The 25,465-nt window shown below is 52.5% G+C and overlaps 9 protein-coding genes across 9 annotated transcripts; 5 read left to right on the top strand and 4 right to left on the bottom strand.

Annotated features, from left to right (window-relative positions):
* Positions 1 to 178: 178 nt before the first annotated feature.
* QC762_307990 (uncharacterized protein) lies at positions 179 to 2,338 on the top strand. Its single transcript, XM_062889093.1, has 3 exons — positions 179 to 689; positions 742 to 1,189; positions 1,246 to 2,338. Exons 1-3 carry the CDS (start codon positions 585 to 587, stop codon positions 2,025 to 2,027), a joined length of 1,335 nt encoding a protein of 444 aa, XP_062745039.1. The 5' UTR covers positions 179 to 584; the 3' UTR covers positions 2,028 to 2,338.
* On the bottom strand, positions 2,336 to 5,384 carry QC762_307980 (uncharacterized protein). The gene is made up of 4 exons (XM_062889092.1): positions 4,211 to 5,384; positions 4,120 to 4,143; positions 3,860 to 4,047; positions 2,336 to 3,801 (listed from the first exon to the last, which is right to left on the bottom strand). Exons 1-4 carry the CDS (start codon positions 4,335 to 4,337, stop codon positions 2,827 to 2,829), a joined length of 1,314 nt encoding a protein of 437 aa, XP_062745038.1. The 5' UTR covers positions 4,338 to 5,384; the 3' UTR covers positions 2,336 to 2,826.
* A 1,506-nt stretch (positions 5,385 to 6,890) lies between these two features.
* DCL2 (Dicer-like protein 2) lies at positions 6,891 to 12,094 on the bottom strand (the record flags this gene model as incomplete). Its single annotated transcript, XM_062889091.1, is given in 7 exon segments — positions 6,891 to 8,275; positions 8,329 to 10,809; positions 10,864 to 11,122; positions 11,178 to 11,220; positions 11,274 to 11,302; positions 11,360 to 11,875; positions 11,891 to 12,094. The coding sequence occupies 7 exon segments, from the start codon at positions 11,906 to 11,908 to the stop codon at positions 6,891 to 6,893; spliced, it is 4,731 nt and encodes a 1,576-aa protein (XP_062745037.1). The 5' UTR covers positions 11,909 to 12,094.
* Positions 12,095 to 12,264: 170 nt separating this feature from the next.
* QC762_307960 (uncharacterized protein) lies at positions 12,265 to 13,413 on the top strand. Its single transcript, XM_062889090.1, has 3 exons — positions 12,265 to 12,502; positions 12,557 to 12,688; positions 12,742 to 13,413. Exons 1-3 carry the CDS (start codon positions 12,289 to 12,291, stop codon positions 13,395 to 13,397), a joined length of 1,002 nt encoding a protein of 333 aa, XP_062745036.1. The 5' UTR covers positions 12,265 to 12,288; the 3' UTR covers positions 13,398 to 13,413.
* A 23-nt stretch (positions 13,414 to 13,436) lies between these two features.
* PRE8 (Proteasome subunit alpha type-2) lies at positions 13,437 to 15,208 on the bottom strand. Its single transcript, XM_062889089.1, has 5 exons — positions 14,696 to 15,208; positions 14,614 to 14,633; positions 14,482 to 14,532; positions 13,764 to 14,363; positions 13,437 to 13,703 (listed from the first exon to the last, which is right to left on the bottom strand). Exons 1-5 carry the CDS (start codon positions 14,737 to 14,739, stop codon positions 13,585 to 13,587), a joined length of 834 nt encoding a protein of 277 aa, XP_062745035.1. The 5' UTR covers positions 14,740 to 15,208; the 3' UTR covers positions 13,437 to 13,584.
* On the top strand, positions 15,040 to 16,950 carry QC762_307940 (uncharacterized protein). The gene is made up of 2 exons (XM_062889088.1): positions 15,040 to 16,291; positions 16,352 to 16,950. The coding sequence occupies exons 1-2, from the start codon at positions 15,437 to 15,439 to the stop codon at positions 16,493 to 16,495; spliced, it is 999 nt and encodes a 332-aa protein (XP_062745034.1). The 5' UTR covers positions 15,040 to 15,436; the 3' UTR covers positions 16,496 to 16,950.
* A 71-nt stretch (positions 16,951 to 17,021) lies between these two features.
* Positions 17,022 to 19,147, top strand: MNN11 (putative alpha-1,6-mannosyltransferase mnn11). The gene is made up of 3 exons (XM_062889087.1): positions 17,022 to 17,884; positions 17,938 to 18,365; positions 18,421 to 19,147. The coding sequence occupies exons 1-3, from the start codon at positions 17,590 to 17,592 to the stop codon at positions 18,637 to 18,639; spliced, it is 942 nt and encodes a 313-aa protein (XP_062745033.1). The 5' UTR covers positions 17,022 to 17,589; the 3' UTR covers positions 18,640 to 19,147.
* A 630-nt stretch (positions 19,148 to 19,777) lies between these two features.
* Positions 19,778 to 22,811, top strand: DPL1 (Dihydrosphingosine phosphate lyase). The gene is made up of 3 exons (XM_062889086.1): positions 19,778 to 20,284; positions 20,510 to 21,115; positions 21,175 to 22,811. The coding sequence occupies exons 1-3, from the start codon at positions 20,175 to 20,177 to the stop codon at positions 22,169 to 22,171; spliced, it is 1,713 nt and encodes a 570-aa protein (XP_062745032.1). The 5' UTR covers positions 19,778 to 20,174; the 3' UTR covers positions 22,172 to 22,811.
* PDK2 ([Pyruvate dehydrogenase (acetyl-transferring)] kinase isozyme 2) lies at positions 22,337 to 25,287 on the bottom strand. The gene is made up of 4 exons (XM_062889085.1): positions 24,629 to 25,287; positions 24,413 to 24,561; positions 23,291 to 24,297; positions 22,337 to 23,232 (listed from the first exon to the last, which is right to left on the bottom strand). The coding sequence occupies exons 1-4, from the start codon at positions 24,741 to 24,743 to the stop codon at positions 23,169 to 23,171; spliced, it is 1,335 nt and encodes a 444-aa protein (XP_062745031.1). The 5' UTR covers positions 24,744 to 25,287; the 3' UTR covers positions 22,337 to 23,168.
* Between the last annotated feature and the right edge of the window lie 178 nt (positions 25,288 to 25,465).

Here is a 25,465-nt window from a genome sequence, read left to right as displayed (position 1 = left end):
CCAAAAGCGAGCTGTCGAAGGATCAGTTTCCCGATCGGGAAAGTTGTTAATTACATGACATGCCTTAGCCTCCGCAACAAGGCACGCGGCATTGATCTCCCTCACCCCTGGTTTTGAGCACGATCAGACCTTTTTGTCGATTTGGGGAGAGCTTGCGGTTGCAAGAGAGATTTCGTCAGCGCCCCTTGATCTGCTCGCCTCCAGAAACATCGACGGCCTCGATCCCTTGGGCCGCCGCAACGCCACGATTGAGTACTTCTGGCCGAGGCTTAAGAGGCTTATAGATTACCGTGATTGGTGGACCAAGTTTGTCGTCTCAAGAGTGATATTCTAGATGCCTTAAGCAGAACATGGAACAGGCTACTAAAATGTGTGGTTTCCCGTCTTTGGATGAAGCTCGTCTGGTCCATTTCTGGACGACTTTGGCTTTTTCATATTAATCTAGACCAGGTCCCATGAGTGTCTAAACATCTCATCGATCTCTCATGCTCGACGACCTTTTGATGTTTCTGCCATCACCTCCCTGACCAGGCACTGTCCAAGACCGTTCTCGTTCCAACTTGAATCACAAACATCCTCTCAAGATGGCGGACTTTGAAGCAAACCAGCTCCCCCAACCAATAACCCCTTCCCCCAAGATCCCAAAAGAGCTCTCCTTCGAAAATGTAGTCAAGAACCAAACAGCCTCCGTAAGCCACCCCTTTCCCCCCTATCATCGCCACCACTAACACCCGATCCCAGCCCTGCTCCCTCCCCGACTTCACACTCTACCTAACCCACTCCTCCCACTCCCCCGAAATCCTCCACTTCTTCCTCTGGTACTGGGACTACGTCCAACGCTGGTCCCAACTCCTCCCTCGCCAAAAAGCCCTATCCCCAGCATGGGATCCAGAAAAAGCCACCGAAGGCCCAAGAGCAGCGAGGTTTATCACTTACAGCCACAAACGGGCCAGGAGCTTGAGGATGGAGAAGGTGCTCGCAGTTATGGACATCAGTTCCCCTCATTCTGACGAGCAGCCCGAGAAGGAAGGTGATATGTCAAGAAGCCGGTCGAGTTCAGCTTCTTCTACTGTTACAACAGCGAGCGCTGTGTCGGTTGTTGTTTCGGGGCAACCGAGGACGCCGTCGTCTTCTATAAGTGGGATTTTGAGCCCGACCGAGTCGATGAGAGGGTGTAGTTGGCAGCCATGTAACCTTCCAACCGCTGCCCTTTTTCTCCTGTGAAATTTGAACTGACAAGAGTAGTCACCATCCAACCCAACCACCCCGAACTCTCCCGCATAACAAAGCTCTTCCTCTCCTCTCCCGAGACGTTGAAATATCTATCACAGCACGACAGAGAGCAGTGCATACGTGCGGTGCAGCATACAACCCACCCTACCGCCCTACTTCCGGCATTCATGTCGGTCGAGTCGACACTAAGAAACCTGCTTCATCCAGCTTTCATCCGCCACTCGATTACCAACGCAAACACTGCTCGGCTTGTCTTCACGGGTGTAATCTGCGCCATCCTCGCGCTACTAGGGCTCATCGTCGAGATGGTGTTGATCCTCTCAAAGCAATCCCCCTACCTACGAGTCCTCGGGTTGCTATTCTTCTGGCCCGGGCTTACCGGGTTGTTCGCCTCTATCAAAGGGCTGGATGTATACCTCCACTTTCAACAAAAACGCCAACTTCGCCCTTGGGAGCAAACCTCCCTTCCACTCTTCCACTCGCCCTCGACCGACAAGAATGAGAAAAGGGGGCATGAGAGGATGGACACGACCAGCACCAGCATCAGTTCCACAGCCCCATTTACCCCGACAGGCGTCGACACAAGAGACAGAGAGCAAAATACCACCTGGGAGGAACAATACCGACAACAGAGCTGGAAGAAAAAAACCTTCACCACCGCAGTCCCAGTAGAAAGCAAACCTCTGATCGTCCTGCAAGACCGAATCATCTTCCTGTCGATACTCTGGGCCAGCATCTCGTCATCTGGCCTGACAGTGGCGGTGTTGTTCATCCCGGCAAGAAATCTCTTCTAATTAGGTAGTAAGCTACCAGTACACCAAAGACAAGCGTGACGGTGTAGTAACAACAGCCTCTCAACCATCGCTACCTCAAGCCTAGCCCGTTTGATCCCGTATGACAAAACCCACAAACCTCACACCACCATCATCCCATCTTTTCCTTGGACAACGTCTCTCCTCCATCACCCAACAACAACAACAACAACCCTTTACCATGCCACAACCCGTCCACCTCTAAAATTTACTGGGGACACCCTCAATTTTATTTGAATCTCACACACAAATCGAAAGTAGATTAAGTACTACAACGGGATCTCACGTACCCCCCTTCCTGCTGTGTATTCTCTAATATGTACAACATGTAACCTGTCCATCATCTTCATATCACCCACATCTCGACATTAACATTATGCTTGTTCCCGACGACGACCCGCCATGATCACAAACCTTCCTCGTGTATCCCACATCAATTCAGTCATCTCGGAAACCCCATTCCCTCATTAACCCAACATTATCTCATAAAAAATAAAATAAAACAATGAAGAAAGAAAAGCCCATGCATGCAAGGATACACCCACATCTCATCATGCCTTCACACTAGAAGTGTTAAAAAAAAGGTATATCACAAACCCTCAAACGCCTCCCTTTCCCCCTCTCCCGTCCGCCCAACCATTTTCCCCAGCCCAATGCCCGACCTAGTACCATGACAACCATATGCCCCATGCTTTGAGATACCTACCCAGTTTAAAGCCACCAACTTTTCTTGTAAGAACAGTAAAAGAAGAAGAAAGAAGTAAACACCACCCCCTTCTCTCTAAAACCACACCGTAAAAAACAACATCACTCCCACCAACCCCGCCACCATCCCCCTAAACACAACCTTGGTCGGCGCAGCGGGATTCTGCGTCTCACTGGCCGGATTGGCAGCTGTGCCCGTCCCCTCATCCCCTCCAGCAGTCGTCGGAGCAACAGTAGCACTAGGCACACTCTCATACGTCCCCGTAAACGTCTCACCCACCGCCGGCAACTTGACATTCCCCTTCACCAACCACCCCCCCTGCGTCGCCTCCGGGCAAGGCCTGACCGAGACATGCTTAGCATCATAACTGTCCTTCACCACCCCCGTCGGCTGCCCAACCTGCTCCCACTTCTCCTTCAAATTGTCAAAATCAGGCTGCACCGGCTTCGGCGTCCCACTCCTCACCACACCATTCACCACATCCTCCTCCTTGGTCGGATTCTCATACTGAATCAACCCATACCTATTCTCCTCCTGAATCCACTCATAAACAATCGCGCCCGACCAATCATTCCTCATCTTTGGCCCAAAAATGGCAAGCTGGTCGTCAAACAGCCTCGGGCCGGGAACGTTGCACCCCGTCTCACTAAAAAAGATGGGCACCGGGAAGTCCTTGGCCTGCTTCTGCAAGTTCTCGTAGCCAGAAGTCTCGTAGGTGGAAGGGTCGCACCACTCGTAGCTATTCAACGCGAAGAAGTCGACATTCTCGGACGAGTTTCCGCCGCATGTCAAATAGTCTTGGAGCATTGGGCGAAGCTCGGCAATGTCAGCCGCCGAGTACCCGATGGGGACCTCGCGGTAGTTTTTGGCGTTACGGTGGGCTTTCATGTCGCGAACAGCCGCCTTGATGAAGGGGGCCGCCTGGGAGTGGGCTTCGGTGGAAATGATTTCGTTGCCGACGAAGAAGCCCAGGACGTTGTCGTACTTGATGAAGGCGTCCATGACCTCGGCGTAGCGGTCGTGCATCCGTTTGGTCCAGGCGGGTTTGGCCTACTCGGGTGTTAGTATTTCAAGTCTGATGAACTGAAGGGCAGAGGAGAGTTCGTACAGGCTCAATGTACGTATCAAACGTATCCAAATCGATCAAAGCCGTAATCCCAGCATCATTGAAAGCCTTCATGCAGCCGTCGTGGTTCTTGTCCGCGTCAACATGGTAGACCCTAATGGTGTTGGGACCCAACTCCTTCATGAGCTCAACATCGCGCTTGCACTGCTCAGTGTCAATCAGGGGGTCGTCTGTTGTGGTTTGATGTTAGCTGCCATATTCTTGTGCGGATTGTCCAAGTCGCGCAAATGCCAAAATCTTACCTGGCGACAACTGATAAGCAATGCCTACAACCAACCCCAAAAATTAGCCAAAAAGTCCAATTTGATCAGCAGAATGTGGAAAAAAACATACCCTTGACAAAAAACTGCTTCCCATCCGGAGTAAAAAGCTTGTTCCCGACAGAAGAAATAGGGCCAATGGCTTCAACGGTTGTGGCAACGGCCAGCGCCGCAATCGCGGTAGGCCAAGAAAGCTTCATTTTTCAGTGCTTGTCAGGAGATCGCCAAGAGGTGGATAAGATTTTTGTTGCCAAGTTTCGCAATAACCAATGTCGACAAGATACTGGTCAAATTCCTGTTTTTGAGATATCTCTGCAGAGAGAATACTCAAAACAAAAAATAATTTATTTTTTGGTGGTGGGTGTTTTGTGGTGTTGCTTGGGGTGATCTGATAACGGGTTTGAACCAGAGGCTCAAAGCTGCAAACGAACGGGAGAAGGCGCGACCGTTGCAAACACACCACACACCCGTGCAGACCACAGAACCACAGTGCTGGGAGGGAGGGCAGGTGCGAGTGGTGGGTTGATCAAACGGTCAAAGTCGGACGGACCCTCAAGGGAAAGAACGAGTGTGCTCGTATTTTTTGTCGAATTGGTGTCGGTTAAATCGTATTCCTGTTGTTGCTCCCTTCTTTCCTACCAAGTCACCCAATCCGGCGGAATCGATATCATAAGAGGAATAAAAAGCGAGTGGCCCCGTATCCGTCAAGAGCTGCTGTGTGTTCACCGCCGGGTCTCCGTTTGCCTTCAGGTGCTCCCCGGAAGAGGTCCCGTCCTTATCCTCAGCTGAGAATTCCTGGCCTTATCGTCAAAACGAGTGACTGGAGAGTGTGGTGTGGTGGAAGAGATGAGAGAACACACACACACAAAACATGGCGGGGAAAAGGTCAAAGATAATAAAACCAACACGACTATAATGATGAGGACTACTGGGAGGTGTGACAGATGCAACATGGCCCATCAAACTGGGCTATCACAAACACCAACAACACGGGTTACCTGATTCTGTTTTCTTCCACAGACACACACATACACACCTGCCATATCGCGATATCGCGTGTGGAGCTTTGGTTTTGTCGTCTGCCATGGTTCGGCTGCAGCAACCCCCCGGCGAGATCTCGATCCCCCTGTCAAACCAAACTCCAACGGGATTTGCAGGGATACACTTACCTACCAAGAAAAATATATCGTGAGCTATCTCTAGCCAAGCTTCATCACCAACGTCTATCAATCGCTCTTCTCCCATCAATGCAAATAGTCCTCATCCCCCCCCCCAAGAAAAGTCCACGCAATCGCGGCTCGAAACATCCCGACACCAACCAATCACACCGACCTCCCAACTCGTGTAACCAACCGCTTTTCAAACCTGAAGTTCGTGTTGCCATAGATGCACCATCCCCAAACAAGAATAGTCCTCCCCAGCCCCGTGCAGCCTGGCTGTACCCCCACGCAATAGCTCCAAGATCTGCCAATCCCAGCTTGTGTCGTCAGAGTACTTCGTACGGCAGGGAGTCGGAGACACCTGCCAAACTGTGCCCCCTCCACCACCCCTCCAAAAGATCCCGCCCGCATTTGCATGAGAGGGTCGGGTGGTGTAGAAACTCGGCGAGATTCCCACTGGTCAGGGCAGCCCAATATATTGTCGACAAACAAGGTTCAGGAACTTTATGGTCATGATCCTTCCGACCATACACTCGCCTAGCCAACAAGATTTCTAGTCCAATGCATCGTTCTGGAGAGGATAGCTAGCAACAAGACAACACATGGCCCCAGCCTGAGCGATAACGCAATCGGCTTTCTTCCCAGTTTTTTTGATCCTCCTCCAACAAAGCTTGATTGAAGAGGCGGGCGCTGCCGCCGAGCGGATGCGCGGGCCGTATCATCATCGCTCACCTCTCTCACCTTTCGGGGAAGCTAAGTTAGTTGCTCACCTACATCATAGGATGATGGTTCGGTTCGGTTCGGATATAGTGCATACGTCTTTGATGATGGGACTTTCCCGAGCGAGGTAGGGTAAACGTCATCCAAGACTGTAGAATATTGCCTTGCAAGTATCTAAGTTTGGGAGTTGGACTTGCATTCGCTGCGGGATGGGCTAAGTGGTCAAGAAGAATGCCGTGATATCCGTTGGGTATCCCGTACCAAGGCCAGCTTTTTGAGCTTTATGCCGACTTACACGTCATGTTGAATCTCTACTCTAACCCAACAGCTCGACTGCAACCCGAATAACAGTTCATCAGCCTACTGAAAATTGGAAAATTGAAGCAATCTACTCAACAAAAGATATCTCCAGACGACAATTTCATTCAAGTCCTCCTTCGTGATCCCAGATGTCCGGATATGTTGAATCTAACCAACCTCCAAACCCACACTCAATATCCAAATCAGCTCTCTACCTGTCTAGCGCTGCTCAGTAAAAACACAACTATCCATACAGCTAACCCCTCAAAAACCCGGCCAGCGCAAGGTATATTTGTTTAAAATATACCGCACGCTGGCAGGGTATTCAAACAATGAGCTCTGTGGGTATCTCGCGCTTTATCCAAGCCAGCGCTATGAAACAGATATTTTGCGGCAATCGTCATCCAAGAGAGAAAAAACTCGCAGAACAAAACAAGAAATAGGCAGTATCCAAGCAGAGAAACAAAAAAGAAACATCAAAAACACAGATGTAGAGAGATTCCCGCTGATACCAACCCCCTTCCCCTCGCTGCCCGAATCATCCCCATTAGAGACATCCAGTCTACCCCTCCCTCACGCATCAACAACCACATCCTTTCCCAAGTTCTCCAACATCACCCTCCTCTTCTCCTGTTCCCTTACCTCCTTCTCCGCCTTCAACACCCCAACCGCAGCATCAGCCCCCCTAACCCTAGCCTCCTCCCCCTTCCTCGCACCCCCAACCCTAACCACCTCCTCCCCCGTCTCCGCCCAAACAACAGCACACTCCCACTGCCCTTCCTCATTCTCCTCAACCCTATACTCCACCGCCCTTCCCGCCGCCAAAAGCCCCAACTCCTCCTTCGGATGCAAACAGTGCACCCCCTCCCTCACCAACCTCTCCATCACCCCCATGATCCCAATTCGTTCCATCAACCCCCTGCACTCTTCCAAATCCCCACTATCAACCCAGACAGCTCCCATCAAGCTCTCAAAAACATCGCCATAAAACTTTTGTGCTTGGAGTCTTGTAAGCGCGGGCCAGGGGTATTTTTCGCCGCGGTCAAGGGCGTGACGGATTTCGTCGCGGAGAAAAGAATGCCGGGATTGGGTAGAGAGGATGTGCTCGCCCATTTCGGGCGAGGTGTACCGCAGGAATGACCACAGCGGGAATTTGGCCGTGGTGCTGATGAGGTTGATCTCTGGGGGGTTAGTGCTTGAACTAGAAGTTCGTCGTGAGGGGGAGAGGTATGGGTTGGAAGTGGGATTAGGGAGGATGACTTCAGCGTTGTATCTTTCCTCTTCGATGGCCCACTCCATCACCAAAAACCCCAAAATGTCGGCGTTGACAAGGGCGGTGCGTAAAAGGTGGAGCTTGGAGTTTTCGAGGGGGAGACCGGTCAGTGGTTCGCGGAGGGAGAAGAGGGATTCGACAACGAGGTAGTCTAGTATCGCGTCGCCAAGAAATTCTAGCCTGTCGAGGGAGGCGCGGGTATCTTGCATGTTGAAAGAGGGATGGGTCATTGCCTCGATGAGGAGGGACTTTTTCTTGAAAGTATACCCGATCAGTTTCTCCAGAAGGTGCATGTTAGGAGGGAGGGGCTCGTCGTCGGGGGCTTCGTCGTAGAGGACCTGGCGGCCGTGGTCGATGCTCTGCCATTTGGCCTCGGGGAGAAACTGAGAAATACAAGCGAGGGCTTTGTTGATACCGCCGCTGATGTGGGAGGCGCCGATCAAGGCTTCTACCACATCGGCGAGGGTTTTGGTCGACATCTCCCTGGTTTTCGGTCCATCGGCAGAAGGGTTGTCGGTGCGCTCGAGGTAATCTTCCACAAACACGGGCCGCCACTTGTCTGTCGTGTAGGCAGTGTTGATGATGTAGCGGGCGAGTCCGAAATCTATGGCAGCTTTGCAGAGACGGTAGTTGGAGACGATCTTGTCTTTGGTCGCCGAGAGGAAGCCTTCTGGGAAGTGGAGGTCTTGAACCGCGGTCAGCCACTGTTCTAGAAATCAAAGGGACAAGTAAACTTACACTGTGCCGAGCAGTTGATAGTTGTGCAAAACTTGAGAATGGAATCTCCCAGAAACTCAATTCTTTCATAGTCGATTGACCTCCTCGCCCCCGATGCTGTGATGGCCGTGACCACCAGATCCAGACCCGTGATCCCGGTCGTTTGCAGCGACCCATCCAGCAGGTCTCTGGCAACAAGATAGTCACCCACTGCAGCCGTAAGAGCGGGAAGCATCAGACCGACATGGGCAAACACAGTTGGGATCTTGTCGACTTTGACCTGGCTCGCAAGAATCACTCGCGGGTAAGGCTTCCCGCTGGGTAGCCGGTGAATGAAAGCATCGGGTAACTTGCGGAATTGACCTGCCCTCTTGGGGAACGCCTGCACAGACACATAAGGGACGTCCTCTGGGGCCTCCTCGAACCCCTTAAACACGGACTTGATCATGTTCATGGGAGGCTTCTTTGGAAGCCACTCTCTAAAGAAATAGGGGTGGTTGGCGCTGTCAACATCCCGGATGAGGTAAGACTGAGAACAGTTGGCGAGAGAGTCGCGGTTGAATTCCAATGCGGCCATGCGGTCAATAGTAATCTCCTCCTCTGGCGAGAAAAGACGGATGGGATATTGTTTCTTCTCTATCGGGAACCGATGTCCGTAGGCCATCGCGAGCAAACCATAAGTGTGATCTCGATTGTCCTTGTCATACTTTCTCTCATGAGCAGCCCCCATGGATATAGTCCAAGATGTTTTGCGCTCCGAATGAATGACTTGATCTCTTATCAAAGGAACGGGGATTGGAAGCGAAAGGTCCAGCTGTGCCCAATGTGTGCCGTCCTCGCTGGATATTGTCACACGCCGACTGTACAGCTTAGTGCTGCTCTCCCAAGCCTTTGATACCTCCAGCCAGGGATTATATTGCACCTCAACAGTGGTGATCCCCTCCGTTTTTCCAACTTCCACCAAGCCAGGCGTTGTTCTGGCAGGCAGCATGTTCTTGTCGATCAAACCCGCCTCGTAGAGCTTCTTGTAAGCCTGGAAAGCGGCGTCTTTGCAAGCAAAAGCCTCCGAGGGCCAGGTCCGCAGGCTTTCTGCACGACGCAAACTCGGGGACAGTGAGACGGGCAAGTTCACAGTGGCGGCCCGAAGGCCGGGTTTGCGAGCGTCGATGGGGTTTCCCTCCAGATCGTGGATAATGTAAAACGGCGCCCAGTTGACAAACTTCCTGGTGGACAAGGTTGAGCAGAAATGATCGAGATGTTGCTTTGCGTCGTGGATGGTCATCTGTGCCCCTGTTGTTGGGTCTGTCATCTTGGGATAATCATCCGCCTCGGATTGTTCCATCTGCTCAAGCCCTGCTATTTCCCGTAATTCGTCTTCGTATTTGCGCTTCATCTCCTGCTCGAGCTCCTTCCACTCCTCCAGAGACTGGTCCTGATCATCTTTGAAAAGAACCCAGAGTTCCGACTCGTTCATACGAGCCCTCCCTCGTCTCTGGATGAACGACTTGAGGTTGCTGGGCTTGTCAAAGCAGATGACCAAGTTGCACACGGGTACATCGATGCCTTCCTCGAGAACGCTTGTAGCCACCAGCAAGTTGACCTTGCCCTTTCTGAACCGGTGCAGAGACTCAATGTCCTCTTTCGTGGTGAGATCGAGAAAACTGTGCTTGCCCCCAGGAAGTTTTGATGTGCCAACCATAGACTCCACGGAGTAGCGAGACTCGAGAACGGGATGTACCGAGAGAACATGCGAAAGGACCGAAGCGGTTGCCCTCTCCGTGACAAAAACGATTCCCACGGGGTTGCCTTTATGGGAGGCGAGAATTTGTAGCAAGGCTTGAACTTTGCGGGAGAGGTTATCTGGAAGGCTCGGCGGTGCTTCAGGTTTAATACCCTGAAGTGTAGCCGAAAGATAGGCCTTTTCCCCATCCCAAAGGTTGTGAACCGATGGGGCGGGTGGACTGCCAACTTTGAGAAACTCAGTGACAACTCTGTTGATGTAATATTCCGCCGCCCACGGTCCTAGGTTCATCCTCATCTCTCTTGCTCTTGCAAACAGCGCCTTCATCTGCTTCTGTGACTGAGTATCGCGAGACATGATGGCGCTTTTCAGAGCCTCACGACTACGCTCCGTGTTCTCCTCACGGAGTCGTATGATGTGAGGATCGGCCGTAATATCCATCTGTCGTAAGGTGTCGATGAGCCTGGTCATGTTTGAAGACGATGGGGTGGCATTTTGAGGTTCAGGAAGGTCTCCGTATATGAATGCTTTCATCTCTGGGCGGTTCACCTGAGCCATAAGCTCGTCGCGGTGCCTACAGGGCGTCCTGCAGATTGCATCAAGGGTCTGCTCGAGTGTTTCTATACCAGCGAGATTGGACCTCATCAAAGGGCTAGCCGTGAGACCCAGAATGTGAGGGACGGGTTTCCCCTCCTGCTTCAGCTTGGCGTACGACTCTCTCATAAGTCTAGCCACAGGATTCATGCCGACACAGTTATGGGCTGCACCTTATCAGTCTTGAACCATGATTAACGAAATGGACAAGGAAAACTCACCTTCATCGATGACGAGAAGACTAATAGATTCCAAGGGCACAAAAGCGTGTGCTACGGCAGCATCAAACAAGATCTGGTACGTAGACACAACGATCCGGACATTGGTGAGGACCGCCTGCCAAACACCAGTCTTAAACTTCCAGGCTTGAACATTGTCCGCGCCGCAGATGAACCTTGACTGAACTCCTGGTATCTGTTTTTCGATGACCTCAAACTGTTGGGCGGCAAGCTGAACGGTAGGAGCAAGGAACCAGATAAGCTACTTATCTCGTCAGTTTTATTCGACCACATTATCGGCTTCGTAAACAACCTACCTTGGGGCTCCTTCCGAGCTCTTCCTGAATTCGAAGTATCGCTCTACGTAAAAAGTCAGCAATTTCCGCAAAACTGAATCACGAAGCTCAACTCACACTTGAGTTTTTCCGCTTCCTGTGTCCATCTGTAGGTATATCCGCGTCAGTTTCACCCATAACCATCACATTCTGAGGTATCTTACTGCAACGATGATGTTCCGCTGTAGACTCTCCTGAAACATTTCGACTTGGTATGCTCTCGCGGTCATGATCACCTCAGGAGAGGTCTTGACTTCAGGGGGCGTCTCAGTTCCACTTGTGTCTTCAGTGTCCGAGGACACTTGGTAGACATTCTCTGCCAATGCCTCCGCCTGCAGGGCCTCTTCCACCCCCTGAAGTCCATCTTCATCAGAAGAGGATGCCTTGGGCTCATCTGCCATCGTGTTCCTAATATCCTTTGACTCCATAGCCGGCGTTGAGCGTAAACAGAAAAAGGATTTGTGGCGTGAATGGTCTTCCGAGCAAAGTGGCGGAAGTAAAAAACTCTGATAGCCTTTTAAAGCAAAGAAGAAATTTATATGGCCTTTTCGTCCCCATCTTCCAAAGCAGCGGCGGAACAGATTGGGACGAAACAAACTGGAGTGTGGGTAAGCCACCGCAGGCCTCACTAAGGTCAAAGGGTGGTAGTACTGATGTGTGGAGGCCCACACAGCAATGCACTGGTGAGAACATACCGCTTGGATCTTGCCCATTCATATATCTCGAGTGAATGATGACCGACCAGTTGTGACCTCGCTGAGCATGGTCGGTTGGCAGGACAGGGCAGATGGAGCAATGATGTCGAGACCAGAGTGTCGTCAGAACAGGAGGTCCATCCCGCGTCGGGAAATCAAATTGGGATCCTTTTATATATATACTTGAAATCATGCAAAAACGAGTGTCGATGAGGCCTACTGCCGGCAATGCTGAAGTGAGGCTGCAGCTGCTTGGCAAGCCGTCTGCATGAGGTGGGGATCACGAGGTTTAGTGGATGCGCGCCTTCCTTATTGGTCTGCTTACACCAACTGGATGGGCAGGTACAAGTAAGTTACCTTGCACAAGGCAAGCATTCCAGGTTGTTTCTTGCCGTTGAATGGTTTTTTATACAGGCCAGCAGTTGTCATACATAAAAGTTCCAAACATCATAATTACCATGTCACTCTATGCAGCAGGCCTCAACGCCTGGAGCCAATTAGACTTTGACACCACCAAAAAAGACCAACAACCAGACGACATCTTCACTTTCACTTGCCTTCTCGAGGACAAGGACATAGACTATATCCGTCCATTTCCATCATATACCCTAGGTAAGCCTCCCAAACCCAGCCCCTTGAACACCCACACCTAACTAACCACTCCAGTCTACACAACCACCACCCCCTTCTCACCAACCTACACAGCCGGCCTGGTCCCAAAACTCCACCAACAACTCTCAACCTCGCACCCAGACCACTACCACCACTTCGCTGAAGCCTCCAACGACATAGTAGTAGGTCTGTACTATCCCCTTTCCCTTCCCCTCCACCCCAGTTCTAACAAACACCAGTACCAAACCACCCAACAAACCCCCACCCCCTCCAATACCCCTCCCTCACCACCCTCCTCTCCCCCTCCTCCCAACCCATCTCCTACCCCACCCTTCACCTTGCCCAAGTAACCCCCTACGCAACCGGTTTCCTCGCCCTTTCCCCCCAGAATCCCACGTCCTCTCCTGGGGCGACCCCCGCTACCCCCCCCTCCTCTCCCGCCCTTGTTCCCCTCCCAACCCCCCATCACCCCCATCCCATCCCCGACCTCTCCTCCCTCCCCACAGGCCCAGTAACGAAACTCTCCTCCTCTCCCTCAGGCTGCTTGGTAGCAGCCCTAACAGCCGGCCACGACCTCTACCTCTGGGGCCACCCAAGCCGCTGCTCAACCTGGTACCCTGACATCCCCGACTCTCCCGAACCCGTCGTAATAGGCGACGACAACGAAAAAGATATTAAAGACGTAGCAGTCGGCCAGTCACACGTCCTAGTTCTAACCACCGACGACGAAATCTGGGGACGGGGAGACAACTCCTCTGGCCAACTCGGTTTAGGCAGAGAAACAAAACTAGTCACAGAATGGACAAGACTAAAGGGGGAGTTTGATCACGACAAAAAGAAAATAAAGGGGGTTTGGGCGGGAGAAAGAAATTCATTTGTTGTTGTCCAGCCTTGACATCACCAATGTTAGTAGTGAAAGTGAATCACATGACAGCTGTTCTATGGCTTGTATTGTTCCTTCTTTTCTTCCTTGTCCTGTCTAGTGTACAAACATGCCCCGCAGAGAACACCTCGAGAAGAACGCGCTCCCATATCATTCATCGTCAAGAGAGAAAAAACAACACACAAAACTATCCCCCAAATCATAGATTCGTGAGATAATCCTCAATCTCCTGGGGGGTGAGCTTCCGGAAGCGGGGTCCCACCGCCCCTTCGACGCCCTCGACGCCGAGGAGGTGGTCTGCTGGGGGTCCGACGATACCTATTGTCGCAAATGTCAGTAAATACTCTGATGCAGCATAACAACAGCAACAAAACCCACCAATCTCAATAGTCTCCCCATTCATCTCCCCCTCAATCGTCTCCTTCAACGTCAAAAGCGCAATATGCACCGCATCCTCCAGCTCCAACCCCTCCGTGTACCTCTTCTCCAAAAATGTCTTCGCCGTCGTCGCACTCTTCCCAATCGCCGTCGCCTTCCAGGGAAAGTAACTCCCCGAGGGATCGACCTGATACAACATTGGCCCGCCCTTCAAGATACCACCCGTCTTCCCGCTCAGCTTCTTGCCCTCCTCGCCCTCCTTCGCCTCAATCTCCTCCTCTGGGAGGATACCCTCATCCCAACCGGCAATGAGGAGAGAGACACCGTAGGGACGGACACCACCGGATTGTGTGGCTTCTTGCATGACGCGGGCGACGTCTTGGACTAGGATGCGGGTGGGGGGGTATTCATTGTAGATGCGCTTGTAGCCCGTGTGGGAGACTTTGCGGGCGCGGTCGACGAGGACTCGGTAGTCGGGGCCCATGCCCGAGTAGACCATGCCGATGTTGGGGGTGATGAGGCTGATTTTGGAGAGGGACGAGGGGTCGGCGAGGGGGGAGGAGGATTTCTTTTCTGTAGCGAGGACGATGCCGTTCGTGGCTGTAAAGAAGTAGCATATGTCAGTTATAGGTTTCAATATGGTGTACGATGTGACGGAGGATGGTGGGATGTTTGTCGACGGTGGCGTTGGTAATGGCGGGGAGGGGCAGGAGCTCACCCTTGATGCCTAGGGCTGTTACACCTTGGTTGACGGCGTTGAGGGCATATTCTAGGATGTGTTAGAAATGGCTGTTCGTCTTTGTAGACTATGACCTTCTTGTCGCAAGACAGGACCCAGTGGGTGACGAACCGATCTGTACCAGCTTGCCGCTATTGCAATGTCAGCGATGTCCCATGTTCAGAGCTTCCGGCAGCCAAGCAACCCAACTTACCTGGGAGAGAATGTTGTAAGAGAGAAGGAGTATCTGTCCGCCATGGTGCCGGCTTGGAGAGACTATGGAATGGGGTTGGGTAGTAGAGGCTGGTGCGTGGTCGTTGCGAGGGAGATCGTCTTCGAATGTGGTTCCCAAGTTGGCGTTGCAAGGCTGCTGATGTCGGTCGTCCAAAGCTCCCCCAGGCACGGTGAAGTTGCGCGTTCGACAGGCCCAGCACCGACAGCCTGCCGCAGCAAGAAAGAGAGCTTGGGCCACTTCCTCCTCATTGGCTGAAGGTGGGGCAAGCAGAAGCCTGGGACCTGGTGGTGTCCACAGAGGGGCTAAGCTGATTAGGGAAGTGGTGGGTTGAAACATAAAAAAGTTTCCCGCCGATGGTGAAGAACTTTCCCTTTGTTTCTTCTCTCTGCAGTTCGCAGAGAGCCTCGGAAATCGCCTCATGGCCAATGGGCAAAAGGTAAGAACAAACTGTCTTTGAGACCGCTTGGACCCGACGAGAGATGTGAGAGTTCCTCCATCATGAGCTTCTTTTCGGGGTGGAATTGCCCATGCCACTGGCAGTTGGCGCAGTTTTGAGACCACCTGGCTGCTTTTACGATTACAGTTCCGAGCACTTCCCCAAGCTTCCTCTCAGCTTCCCTTCCATACGCCTATTTAAACATTTCCCCGCCATGTTCTTTTTTGATGACCGCATGACCACATTTTGATTACAGGACTATACTTGGACGACACACAGACAACATGGCTACTGAATCTTTGGGACAGCAATGGTCATGGCCCAATGAAGTACGTGCTTCATCTCCTGAGCATCCGCACCAAGATAGCAATTGGACGACAACACCTCGGGCACCCGCCACGGATGCACCTACCGGCACGGCGCCAGAACCGACACCAGCAGAACCACCACAGCCGCGTTACAAACCACGTACTTGCCGGATATGTTTGGAAGTCGTGCAACCATCTACCGAGCTCGACGATACCATCGCCGGGCGGGTCTTTGCGTCAAAAGCTCGTGTACGATATGTTTCCGAGGATCCCGAGCTGGGTCGGCTCATGAGCCCATGCAACTGCAAAGGCTCTCAGAAATATGTTCACGAGGGTTGCCTCCAGGCCTGGAGAAATGCTGCGCCAATGTCGGAGAGGAATTACTGGCGATGTCCCACTTGCAAGTTCGAGTATCGTATGGAGCGCTTGAGATGGAGCCGATGGCTGTCAAGTAAGGCGCTACGGGCAGCCATCACAATCTTGGTGATGATGATCACAGTCTTCATACTTGGATTCATTGCCGACCCCATCATCAGATATGGCGCCGACCCTCTGGGTACCATCGCCGGAACTATATTGGGGGAGTTTGACGAAGAGTTCGACATACCAGTGCAGCCACTCGTCGAGGAATTAGAGTCAGACAATTGGTATATGCACTTTGTCAAGGGTTTCCTGTCCCTTGGCCTATTGGGTTTTATCAAGTCAATGTTGGCCATCTCGCCTTTTCAGATTTTCAATATCCGAGTTGGCGGTGGTCGTCGCAGAAGAAGAGGTGGGACAGAGGGCATCAGTTGGTTTGTTGTGGTTGTTGGGGTTGTTACATTCTTGGCAGTAAGTGAAATCTTCCCCTCTCCTCTCACCGAGTTGACAATACTGACCGATCATCATCAGGCAACCTGGCATGCCGTCAGTCATTTCAGCGCAAAGTTTCTTGAGAAGCTCAGCGACCGTGTTGTGGATGTCCAAGGAACGGAGCCCGAAGATGACGAAGATGACGAAGACGGTGAGACCGATGAGTCAAGAAAGGATAGGTGATTGTGGCCAACAGTGATTGTTCGAGTGCTAGAAGCTCCCAGTTCTCCTCAGTCCCCCTAGAGACCCCCCCACCTGTACGGAGTACTGCACACTCTTAAGTTTCCACAGCTGCTCTTCCATGCTGTAGCTTACTAGTCTGTGTGCAGAGATCAAGCGTGGCAATAGCTGGCCGAATTTGGGCGTCTTGTCCTGTTCATGTTTGGCTTTGCGATGCGGCAGTCCTGTTGGTCATCTTGAGGGCGTCTTTGGGCGTTACTTATTGTGCTGCTTCCTCCTCAGCTTCATGCTGACGTACGAAGTGGGTTGAAGTTGCCAGCAGGATTGGTACAGTTATGTCCATCTCTTGTATATAGGGTGATTCTATGAACATATAATCGTACTTGTGGTTCAATTGGGTATGATGCCTGTCTGGTGATGGTGACATGGGGAAGCTGATAAGAGATAAGCTGCCGGGCTGCTAGCGTCATTGCCGGGCCCCTGAATTCTATAAAATGTGGGACCGGCAACGGCAGTCGGGGCAGTGGCTGGCCTGCAACGAGCTGACACTTGTCAGCTGGAAATAATTTCCAAAACGCGCGCCGGGGGCATCCAGGCTTCTGTTGTCTTGCTGAACGAGGAGGGTTGTTTGAGGATCCAGCGGTGTCGTCTTTCAATGTATTTGCCCTGAGCCGCCGACACATCGCCATATAACGGTTTCCTTGGCACTCTTATCTGCCCGATGATTCCTGTACGAGGCCAGCCAATCTCGCCAAATGTCTAGATCTTGATCCATGTGCGACCAACCTTTCCAGAACTTGCGGCTTTCCTCCTAGCCATTGATCTCGACTGTCACTTCGACCCTCGACTGCGCCGACAGTATTATATACGCGAGCCCCTTGACCAGCGAGAGCGCGGCCACGGCTCCCACACCAAGTCCCACGGGCTCAGACTTTTTTTACGTACGTAACAAGCACGCAGCGCAACACATTCGAAGGGCCTCCCCGATTTCGCCGTGACACACGTCCTTCCGGCAAGCAATCTCGACTGGTATCTTCTGGAAGACTAGGTGGAATCGAACCTGAGCCTTGGGAAGATCCAAGCCACCACGAGACAAGATGCATTTCGCACTACCCCCTCGAAAGATGTCGATTCCTCCGCCGTACATGCCCCGGTCGAACCGTCTACCCATGCTACGGAGAAGTCGCTTCAAGCTCATCGCGATCACGGGACTGTTCTTCTTGACGGTAATATACCTGCTCACCCGCGGCAATGGGCATCCAAAGCTTAAGAAGCGCATGCCTACTGGTAACCCGCCGGTGGTGGTGGTGACGGTGTTCGACGAGGCCAAGTACGGCAAGGGGTACATCGACACGATCAAGGAGAACAGGATAGAATATGCCAAGAAGCATGGTATGTTGATGCCGCTACAAAGTTACACAACAACCGGCTAACAAGACTGACAGGATATCAAACGTTCTTTGCCAATGTCGGCGACTATGATCTGAAGGGTGCGCCGGGATCGTGGACCAAAGTGGTGGCCATGCGCCATGCTCTCACCGAGTATCCCGAGGCCTACTTCCTCTGGTATCTGGACCAGAACGCCTTCGTGATGAACCCGCAGCTGAAGATTGAGGACCACATTATGAAGACGGCCAAGTTGACGGACCTCATGAAGAAGGACCATCCCGTTGTCCCGCCAGACAGCATCATCAAGACATTTTCCCACCTTACCGGGCAGGACGTGGACTTTATTCTCACGCAGGACAAGGACGGGTTGTCTGTTGGGAGCTTCATCGTTCGCAACGGAGAATGGGGCGAGTTCTTCTTGGACACTTGGTTTGATCCTATTTACCGGAGCTATAACTTTCAGAAGGCCGAGACACACGCCTTGGTAAGACTTGTTTGCCATAACTCCCAAAACTGCCAGGCTTACTGACCTCCTCTAGGAGCACATTGTTCAGTGGCATCCCACCATTCTCGCCCGTCTCGCCATCATCGATCAGCGTCTCCTGAACTCCTACAGCCAAGGCAACAAGGGGGATCAGTACAAGGACGGAGACATCGCCGTCAGGCTCGTCGACTGTGTATCAGCCGGGGCCAACGCATGCGAGACCGAGTCTCAAAGATTTGTCCAGCAATGGCGAACCTCTTTTGGCAAATCCTGACGAAGGAACGGGGCACCTGAGGATTTCGAAAATTAAAGCAATAAACAGACTCAAACGATGACGACGGATTAGACACGAATTCCGAACCAGACCCTACTTTTTCGGGCACACAGGTGGATTGTGCATTGCGCCATTATCAGCATCACCACTGCGGGCGTTCAAATCATTTTTGACTTCATACCATGGGACTTGGGTTGAAACAGTCAATACAGGCGTTAGGATTTATTTTTCATCTTTTGGAGGGGGGTCTTTTGGACGGAATAGCGATTGGGTGTGGTTGCACAAAAAAAGCGAGGGGGGAGGCCAGGGGCTTTTTGACTTGCTTTGGTGTGCTGTTTGAAATTGTAGGCACGCGCAAGACATGGGTCGAGCGGCGTGGTGGGGGAGGGAAGACATGAATGAGGATGATGTCGGTAATATTGCGGGCAATGATGTGATGTTGCTGGCTGTTTTTAAAAGAAGTCACACTGGGCTGTGCAATATGAGAGAGGAAAGGGTCCGCGGAGGGAGGGTGGGGGGGGGGGGGTTGGTTTATCTTGTATATCAATCATGGCCAGGGGGGAAAAGATCAAAGCATATGGTTGATGCATTTGTATGTGTTGTTTTGTTGATGTTTGCTTTGAGATGAAGTGTTGTTTGAGATAGAACAACAGGCAGGTGCCGCAGACCAACTGACCTGGGGACTGTAGAGTCCATGGAAAAACCCAGGGTTGCAACTTATCACTTATCGAGTCATCACCAGTCAGTGACCTCAGGCGAGCTGGCTTCGCTTCGGGATGGTAACGTAACGGTCGAGCAGTAGCGGCGCAGCGCCAAGCACGATCGTGAACCAGAGGCAGATGCCACGATTGCATCAGATGGTCAGCTTTTTCCAGATTTCGTAACCAGGCCTCGGAGCTTTTGCTGTGTTGAGAGTGTGACGACGACCTGGGAGGTGGGGAAGGTAGTTTTGGGTGAGGGTATCCTTTTTAATTGATCATGCTGATTGGGTGATTGAGTAAGTGTCGTGTTTGGATGAAGAGCATTGGTGACACACCGGCAGCTGTTCTAGCGGAAGACATAGGAAATGCGAATATGTAGGAGGGAAGCTATGTTTTATCGAATGGGATCAGCTACACAAAAAAACCCAGCATGTGATTGTCCTCAGCCAGCGAGGTGCATGACAACGGCTCACTCCCATCTCCAACTTTTGTGTGGGGTTGCCGGGAGCCGCGGGTTCTTTCACACATCGCCATCGCGCGCGGGCAGGCTACCACGCTAATTGGCCCTGCTGGAGAGACAGCCTCCGCTCTTTTGTCTCCAGCGTCACCCGCTAAAGCAAGCCCAGAAGCACTTCCCCAGACATTACTTCCCTTCCATTCATCCCACTTTCACACCACCTACGTGAATCTGTAGGGGGGACTCATCTTGACCCGTCTGTTTTCTTTGGGTCAATTGCTTTTGTTTGTTTGTTTATTTGTTTGTTTATTATAAAGGGGGAATATTTCGACACGAGAGACTGGATTGGTAAAACAATAACAGACCCAAATCTCAAGATGCCCGGCACATCGCGCATGCCGGTTAGCCTGCGGGAGGGCTTCAACAATGTGAGGAATCGGTCGAGGGCGGGGAGCCCGTTGGCGTTGGGGATGTTGAACTTGGATTTGTCAGTGAATTTTTTCCCTCTTTTCTCATGTCCCTTTTCTACCTATCTCGGGAGAATCAGTTTATACCAAGCACGCAACTCTGTGATGCAAGCTGCCACACTCCAACTTTGACATAACATCCCGCCCCGAGCGTTGCATATCATTGCCAAGCTCGGCCTCCAACCAACCTACCTACCATCTTGCGCCAACCTCCACAACTGACAAGCCCTCTCCAACAACAACAGAGCCCGCAACCTAATCTTCTTCCTCTTCGTCCTCCGCTGGACCCGTCGCGTTCTATGGAAACTCAAAGGCCGCGGCCTCATCGGCACTATCGTCGAGCTCTACGTCGACCTCCGCCGTATTCTGTACGGTTACTTCCTCCGGATGCCCGGCGTGCGAAACCAAGTCAAGAAACAGGTCGATGAAGCAGTGGGAAAACTCCAGACAAAACTCGTACCGCTCAACGCGACTCGCTATCTCACGCTGCCGAAAGAAGGATGGGACCAGGATGCCATCCGGAAGGAGTTGCAGACGCTGGCGGATATGGACCACACCCGCTGGGAGGACGGGTTTGTTTCGGGCGCGGTTTATCATGGCGAGGATGAGCTGCTGAAGCTGCAGACGGAGGCGTATGGGAAGTTTACCGTAGCCAATCCTATTCATCCGGATGTTTTCCCTGGGGTGAGGAAGATGGAGGCCGAGGTGGTGGCGATGGTGCTGGGGTTGTTTAACGCGCCTGCGGGGGCGGCGGGTGTGAGCACCAGTGGAGGGACAGAGTCGATTTTGATGGCTTGTTTGAGTGCGAGGCAGAAGGCATACGTCGAGAGGGGTGTTACCGAGCCTGAGATGTACGCCCCCCCTATCCATTCCCCCCATCTATCACCCCCCCTTTTCTAACCCCCACTAGGATCCTCCCCGAAACAGCCCACGTCGCCTTCCGCAAGGCAGGTCTCTACTTCAAGATCAAAACCCACCTGGTTGCCTGCCCAGCACCAACCTACCAAGCCGACACCCGCGCCATCGCCCGGCTCATCAACTCCAACACTATTCTCCTGGTCGGGTCAGCCCCCAACTTCCCACACGGCATCATCGACGACATCGCCGCCCTGTCCAAACTGGCAGTCAAAAAGTCTGTTCCCCTGCACGTCGACTGCTGCCTCGGCAGCTTTCTGGTGCCGTTCCTCTCCCGAGCGGGGTTCGAAACCCAGCCATTCGACTTCAGACTCAAGGGCGTGACGTCCATCTCTTGCGACACGCACAAGTACGGGTTCGCGCCCAAGGGGAACAGCACCGTCCTCTACCGGACGCAGCAGCTCAGGAGTTACCAGTACTACGTCGATCCAGCCTGGTCGGGCGGTGTGTACGCCTCCCCTGGCATCGCCGGCTCCCGTCCTGGCGCCCTCATTGCGGGGTGCTGGGCTAGTTTGATGTCGACCGGTGAGGACGGGTATCTCCAATCGTGCATTGAAATTGTTGGCGCGACTAAAAAACTTATCGCTCACATCACTACCACGTCTCCTGTTCTGGCACAAGAGCTGGAGATCTTGGGCAACCCGTTGGTGTCAGTTATTGCGTTTAAGAGCAAGACGCTGAATATTTATGACATTGCCGACGGGATGTCGGCCAAGGGGTGGCATTTGAATGCGCTGCAGAACCCGCCTGCTATTCATGTCGCGCTCACGCTGCCGATTGTGAAAGTGTGGGAGAAGCTCGCGGCGGATCTGGAGGCGGTGGTGGAGCAGGAGAAGGAAAAGGAACGGGCGAGGGTGGCGGAGGGGAAGGGGGCAAAGGGGAAGGAGGTGGGGGATAGCGCTGCGCTTTATGGGGTTGCGGGGAGCCTGCCGAACAAGAGTGTTGTTGTCGAGTTGGCGAGGGGTTTTTTGGATATTCTTTACAAGGCTTAGAGTTAGAGAGAGAGGGGAGGGGGGAGGGGGGGTGTTGTGATAATGGGGGGAAGGAAAGCGATAGATTGCAAGCGAACCAGGTTGGGTTGTGTTTATGATTTGGGAGGTGTTTCTCTTGAGGTGAAGAGTCCATGTTTTTGAACCAAGGCAGGCATGGAATTGATACATATCAAAATTCCACTCATCACATTTTTGTCATGTAAGAATCGTGGAAATATTTCTTCTTCATATTTTCATATACTCCTTCCTTTACTATACCTTGCTACTACTCCTTGCCAACTTTGGGATCCAACTTTGTTTCAATGACCATAAGATAAAAAAGGGGTATTCTACTACTCTCTCTTTCCTCTCTCTCTTTCCGACTTCAAACTGTGAAACTTCCCGTCACTCTCTCACCCTTTTGGTGAGTCATTTCAGCGAGTGACTCTTCCCCCCTCAGTGAAACTTTCGACAAAAGAGACACTTCCCCCCCCTTTTCCCAAAACAAGGCGGACTTAAATCGTATTCTGCCCATCCTTGCTCCCCTTTTGGCATTGGTTTGCTGCTCTCAACTCCCCTTCCATGCATGCCATAAAAATATAGCGTTTTGTGTGTGTGTGTGTGCGCGTGCGCGTGTGTGTTTGTGATAACATATCCCACCCATATAACGCCCCCCGCCCTCTCCTTCCCTTCCATTCCATGAAATCTCCCTGATACCCAAAAAAAGAAAGAAAAAAACATAAACATCATGCCACCCCGAAAATGGCAGACAGCCTCACAGACAGGGCTAAAGGAACCAGATCACCACCTAGAGCTCACTGTCCTTCCCCCGTCCGCTCAACCAAGCATTATCAGCAACGCCCCCACTGGGATTAATAGTAGCCTCGGCGTCGCCGACCTGCCTCCTTTCTGTCACCTCGAGCTGCTCCGGGCTCTTGAGGCGCTTGCGCATGATATACCGCATCGGCAGCGTCAATCCTTGGGATGTTGTTCTAGCACCCCTCATGACGACTGGTTGCTATTGGAGTGGCTCCGACGAGCTGGACAGGCGGTTGAGATGGAGGTAGACGTCTGTGCCGTAGCTGTTGGCCGAAATTAGTATGCTGTGACAGTTGAAATGGGGGAAGAAAATGAACATACCCTTCCATGCTGATCAGCTTAAGGTCCCCACCGAAATACCTCGCGTACAGACGACTTATCGGCAACCCATACCCAAAACCCGCCATGGGGGCCTTAAAGTCGCTCTTGTCGAAATCAGGGTCCAGGTTTGGTGTCCTGTCGACAGTGGTGTACATGTACGTCCAAACAAGCGGGATCGAGCTGCGCGGTATACCGCCGCCCTCGTCCGAAACCTTGATCGTGATATCCTCCTTGCCCTCGGCCACAATCACCTTCGTGACGGGAAACTCCTGCTTGTCCTGGCCGTGCGTCTCGACAACCGCACGCAGCGAGTTCTTGAGCGTTTCAAAGAGCATGTGCGACAGGTGCCCAGGCACGTACATAAAGTTCAAGTTAGGATTGCACACGAGCTGGATCTTGGGCGCCTCGAACAGGCCGTAGTGGTCCTCGCAGACAAAACGCGCGTTCTCGATGGCTTCCTGAGCCAAGTCCTTGACGTACGTCTTGGTGCAGATAATACCGACATAGGACGGGTCCCGGTAGTGGCTCTGATCGGTCAGGGCGATGTGCTGCCCGATCAGCATGCGGATGCCGATGCGTGACATGTAGAAGCGATCGAGGAATGACTGGATATTGTTGTCGATCTGCATCCGTTGCCGCTTGCGCTTCCACTCGAGGATGCCCTGCGCCATGGTGGTCACGACGCTATCGTGTCTCCTCTTGATGCGGTGCAGCGTCTGGGCGAACCTCTTGTTGTAAAGCTGCAGCTCGGGCGGCCAGTCTCCCGTGTCGTCGACCATAGCGAAGTATCTTCTTGTTGCGGGGAACTTCCCCTTTGACCAGCCATTGTTGACGGCGTTTTGCTGCGACACTGGCGTCCACGAGTTGTACTGGCCCTCCTCGATGCTTGGGTTCGGTGTCGCCTCGCTCAGCCATTGGTTTCCTTTCCCTCCGGTTATTTGCGCGGGCTTCATTAATCTCTCTCGTACATCTCTGGCGAGGTTCGGTCTTGGTAGTGTTGTGATTTCCTGGACGCCAACAAGATTTCTGGTGAGTCATGCAATTCTTAAACCCCCCCCCCCCTACGCGCTCGCTCAACAGACCCAGGGCAACAAAGCGAGAACAGCTTCTGTCAAAACATACCTCGAACGACTGTGCATACCAATCTGCCACCTTCTTCACCGATGGCATCTCATTAAGGCCATCGGGCAACGTCTCGAGCTCCTGGACGCGGTGGGCGAGCCGTATGGGGAGCTCTTCGGCGAGGAACTGTGAGGCGCGGAATAGGGTACCTGGGTTACTTAGAATATGGGATAACCAAAACAAAGACAGAACTTGACGAGGCTTCCACAAACTTACCACTGGATGGCTTCTCACCAAACTGGACCATCTGGCGCAAGCTTACCCCGGTGGCAGGGAAGCTTGCATAATGCCTGATGGTGTCCATCAACTTCTCGCTCTTTTTCCACGACATGACTGCGGCTCAGAGAGGACCAATTGGTGTGGTGATATGTCTCTAGCTGGGCTGGCTGCGGTGTGTTGTGTGGTAGTGGTGCAGGTGCAGCATGAGGCGCTCACAAGGCAAAGACGACGCAACAAGAGTGGACTCGAGGCGGACAACAACGGCTTTCTCGGTACGGGTACGGGGGTCCGGGGCCCAGAGAAAGAGAGGCTTCTGTGACTGCGCTACAGCCGAGGCAAGGCAAGCGGATCCGGCTGTCTCCCTAATGACGCAGCGCACCGGTGTGCCGGAGGCTTTTCGGTTGAAGTGTGGCTTCAGTGGGTGTTCAGTGATGTAACCGCCTGTAGGAGATAACAATCTGTGTTGACAAGTCAAGTGCCGGATAAGAACAATCCTGTCAAGGACGGGAGTCAAGACAGAGTCAGGAGTAGGAGTAGAGAAAGTGGTGAGTGGTGTAGTAGGAGTAGGAGGAAGACGAGGTCAGGTAGGTAGGTAGGTACCGGGAGGGGTGTCAGATGTTCATGTGCTTTTCCCGGGATACAGGCCGTTCCAGGGTTTTTGGTGGTGACCCGATGGGTTGTGTGGCGTCCCGCTAGCTGAATAATGACGGACCGCTGTGACGATGCAGAGCCGGATTTGTGCTGCTGTACCCCACATCGAAGCTCCCGTCCGCTGCGGGGCATCTGTTTTCCCCTTCTTGGCTCCCCTTCACAATCCATGGATATCACTTGTCT

Source organism: Podospora pseudocomata, chromosome 3 (genome assembly GCF_035222375.1).
Source record: "Podospora pseudocomata strain CBS 415.72m chromosome 3, whole genome shotgun sequence".
NCBI classification, from domain to species: Eukaryota; Fungi; Ascomycota; class Sordariomycetes; order Sordariales; family Podosporaceae; genus Podospora; species Podospora pseudocomata.
This window is presented reverse-complemented; position numbering and strand designations above follow the sequence as displayed.

What these genes read in the sequence shown, in the direction of transcription:
- QC762_307990 (XM_062889093.1), top strand. Translation starts at nt 585, where the DNA reads ATGGCGGACTTTGAAGCAAACCAGCTCCCCCAACCAATAACCCCTTCC. An exon ending in TCAAGAACCAAACAGCCTCC is followed by an intron (nt 690 to 741) that starts GTAAGCCACCCC and finishes ACCCGATCCCAG; the next exon opens with CCCTGCTCCCTCCCCGACTT. An exon ending in AGGGTGTAGTTGGCAGCCAT is followed by an intron (nt 1,190 to 1,245) that starts GTAACCTTCCAA and finishes TGACAAGAGTAG; the next exon opens with TCACCATCCAACCCAACCAC.
- QC762_307980 (XM_062889092.1), bottom strand. Translation starts at nt 4,337, where the DNA reads ATGAAGCTTTCTTGGCCTACCGCGATTGCGGCGCTGGCCGTTGCCACA. An exon ending in TGCTTATCAGTTGTCGCCAG is followed by an intron (nt 4,048 to 4,119) that starts GTAAGATTTTGG and finishes AAACCACAACAG; the next exon opens with ACGACCCCCTGATTGACACT. An exon ending in TTGATACGTACATTGAGCCT is followed by an intron (nt 3,802 to 3,859) that starts GTACGAACTCTC and finishes ACACCCGAGTAG; the next exon opens with GCCAAACCCGCCTGGACCAA.
- QC762_307960 (XM_062889090.1), top strand. Translation starts at nt 12,289, where the DNA reads ATGGTTTTTTATACAGGCCAGCAGTTGTCATACATAAAAGTTCCAAAC. An exon ending in ATTTCCATCATATACCCTAG is followed by an intron (nt 12,503 to 12,556) that starts GTAAGCCTCCCA and finishes TAACCACTCCAG; the next exon opens with TCTACACAACCACCACCCCC. An exon ending in CTCCAACGACATAGTAGTAG is followed by an intron (nt 12,689 to 12,741) that starts GTCTGTACTATC and finishes AACAAACACCAG; the next exon opens with TACCAAACCACCCAACAAAC.
- PRE8 (XM_062889089.1), bottom strand. Translation starts at nt 14,739, where the DNA reads ATGGCGGACAGATACTCCTTCTCTCTTACAACATTCTCTCCCAG. An exon ending in AACAGCCCTAGGCATCAAGG is followed by an intron (nt 14,364 to 14,481) that starts GTGAGCTCCTGC and finishes ACTTCTTTACAG; the next exon opens with CCACGAACGGCATCGTCCTC. An exon ending in TGGGGAGACTATTGAGATTG is followed by an intron (nt 13,704 to 13,763) that starts GTGGGTTTTGTT and finishes TTGCGACAATAG; the next exon opens with GTATCGTCGGACCCCCAGCA.
- QC762_307940 (XM_062889088.1), top strand. Translation starts at nt 15,437, where the DNA reads ATGGCTACTGAATCTTTGGGACAGCAATGGTCATGGCCCAATGAAGTA. An exon ending in GGGTTGTTACATTCTTGGCA is followed by an intron (nt 16,292 to 16,351) that starts GTAAGTGAAATC and finishes GATCATCATCAG; the next exon opens with GCAACCTGGCATGCCGTCAG.
- MNN11 (XM_062889087.1), top strand. Translation starts at nt 17,590, where the DNA reads ATGCATTTCGCACTACCCCCTCGAAAGATGTCGATTCCTCCGCCGTAC. An exon ending in AGAATATGCCAAGAAGCATG is followed by an intron (nt 17,885 to 17,937) that starts GTATGTTGATGC and finishes CAAGACTGACAG; the next exon opens with GATATCAAACGTTCTTTGCC. An exon ending in AGGCCGAGACACACGCCTTG is followed by an intron (nt 18,366 to 18,420) that starts GTAAGACTTGTT and finishes GACCTCCTCTAG; the next exon opens with GAGCACATTGTTCAGTGGCA.
- DPL1 (XM_062889086.1), top strand. Translation starts at nt 20,175, where the DNA reads ATGCCCGGCACATCGCGCATGCCGGTTAGCCTGCGGGAGGGCTTCAAC. An exon ending in GGGATGTTGAACTTGGATTT is followed by an intron (nt 20,285 to 20,509) that starts GTCAGTGAATTT and finishes CAACAACAACAG; the next exon opens with AGCCCGCAACCTAATCTTCT. An exon ending in GGTGTTACCGAGCCTGAGAT is followed by an intron (nt 21,116 to 21,174) that starts GTACGCCCCCCC and finishes AACCCCCACTAG; the next exon opens with GATCCTCCCCGAAACAGCCC.
- PDK2 (XM_062889085.1), bottom strand. Translation starts at nt 24,743, where the DNA reads ATGTCGTGGAAAAAGAGCGAGAAGTTGATGGACACCATCAGGCATTAT. An exon ending in TGGTGAGAAGCCATCCAGTG is followed by an intron (nt 24,562 to 24,628) that starts GTAAGTTTGTGG and finishes TAAGTAACCCAG; the next exon opens with GTACCCTATTCCGCGCCTCA. An exon ending in GGTATGCACAGTCGTTCGAG is followed by an intron (nt 24,298 to 24,412) that starts GTATGTTTTGAC and finishes GTTGGCGTCCAG; the next exon opens with GAAATCACAACACTACCAAG.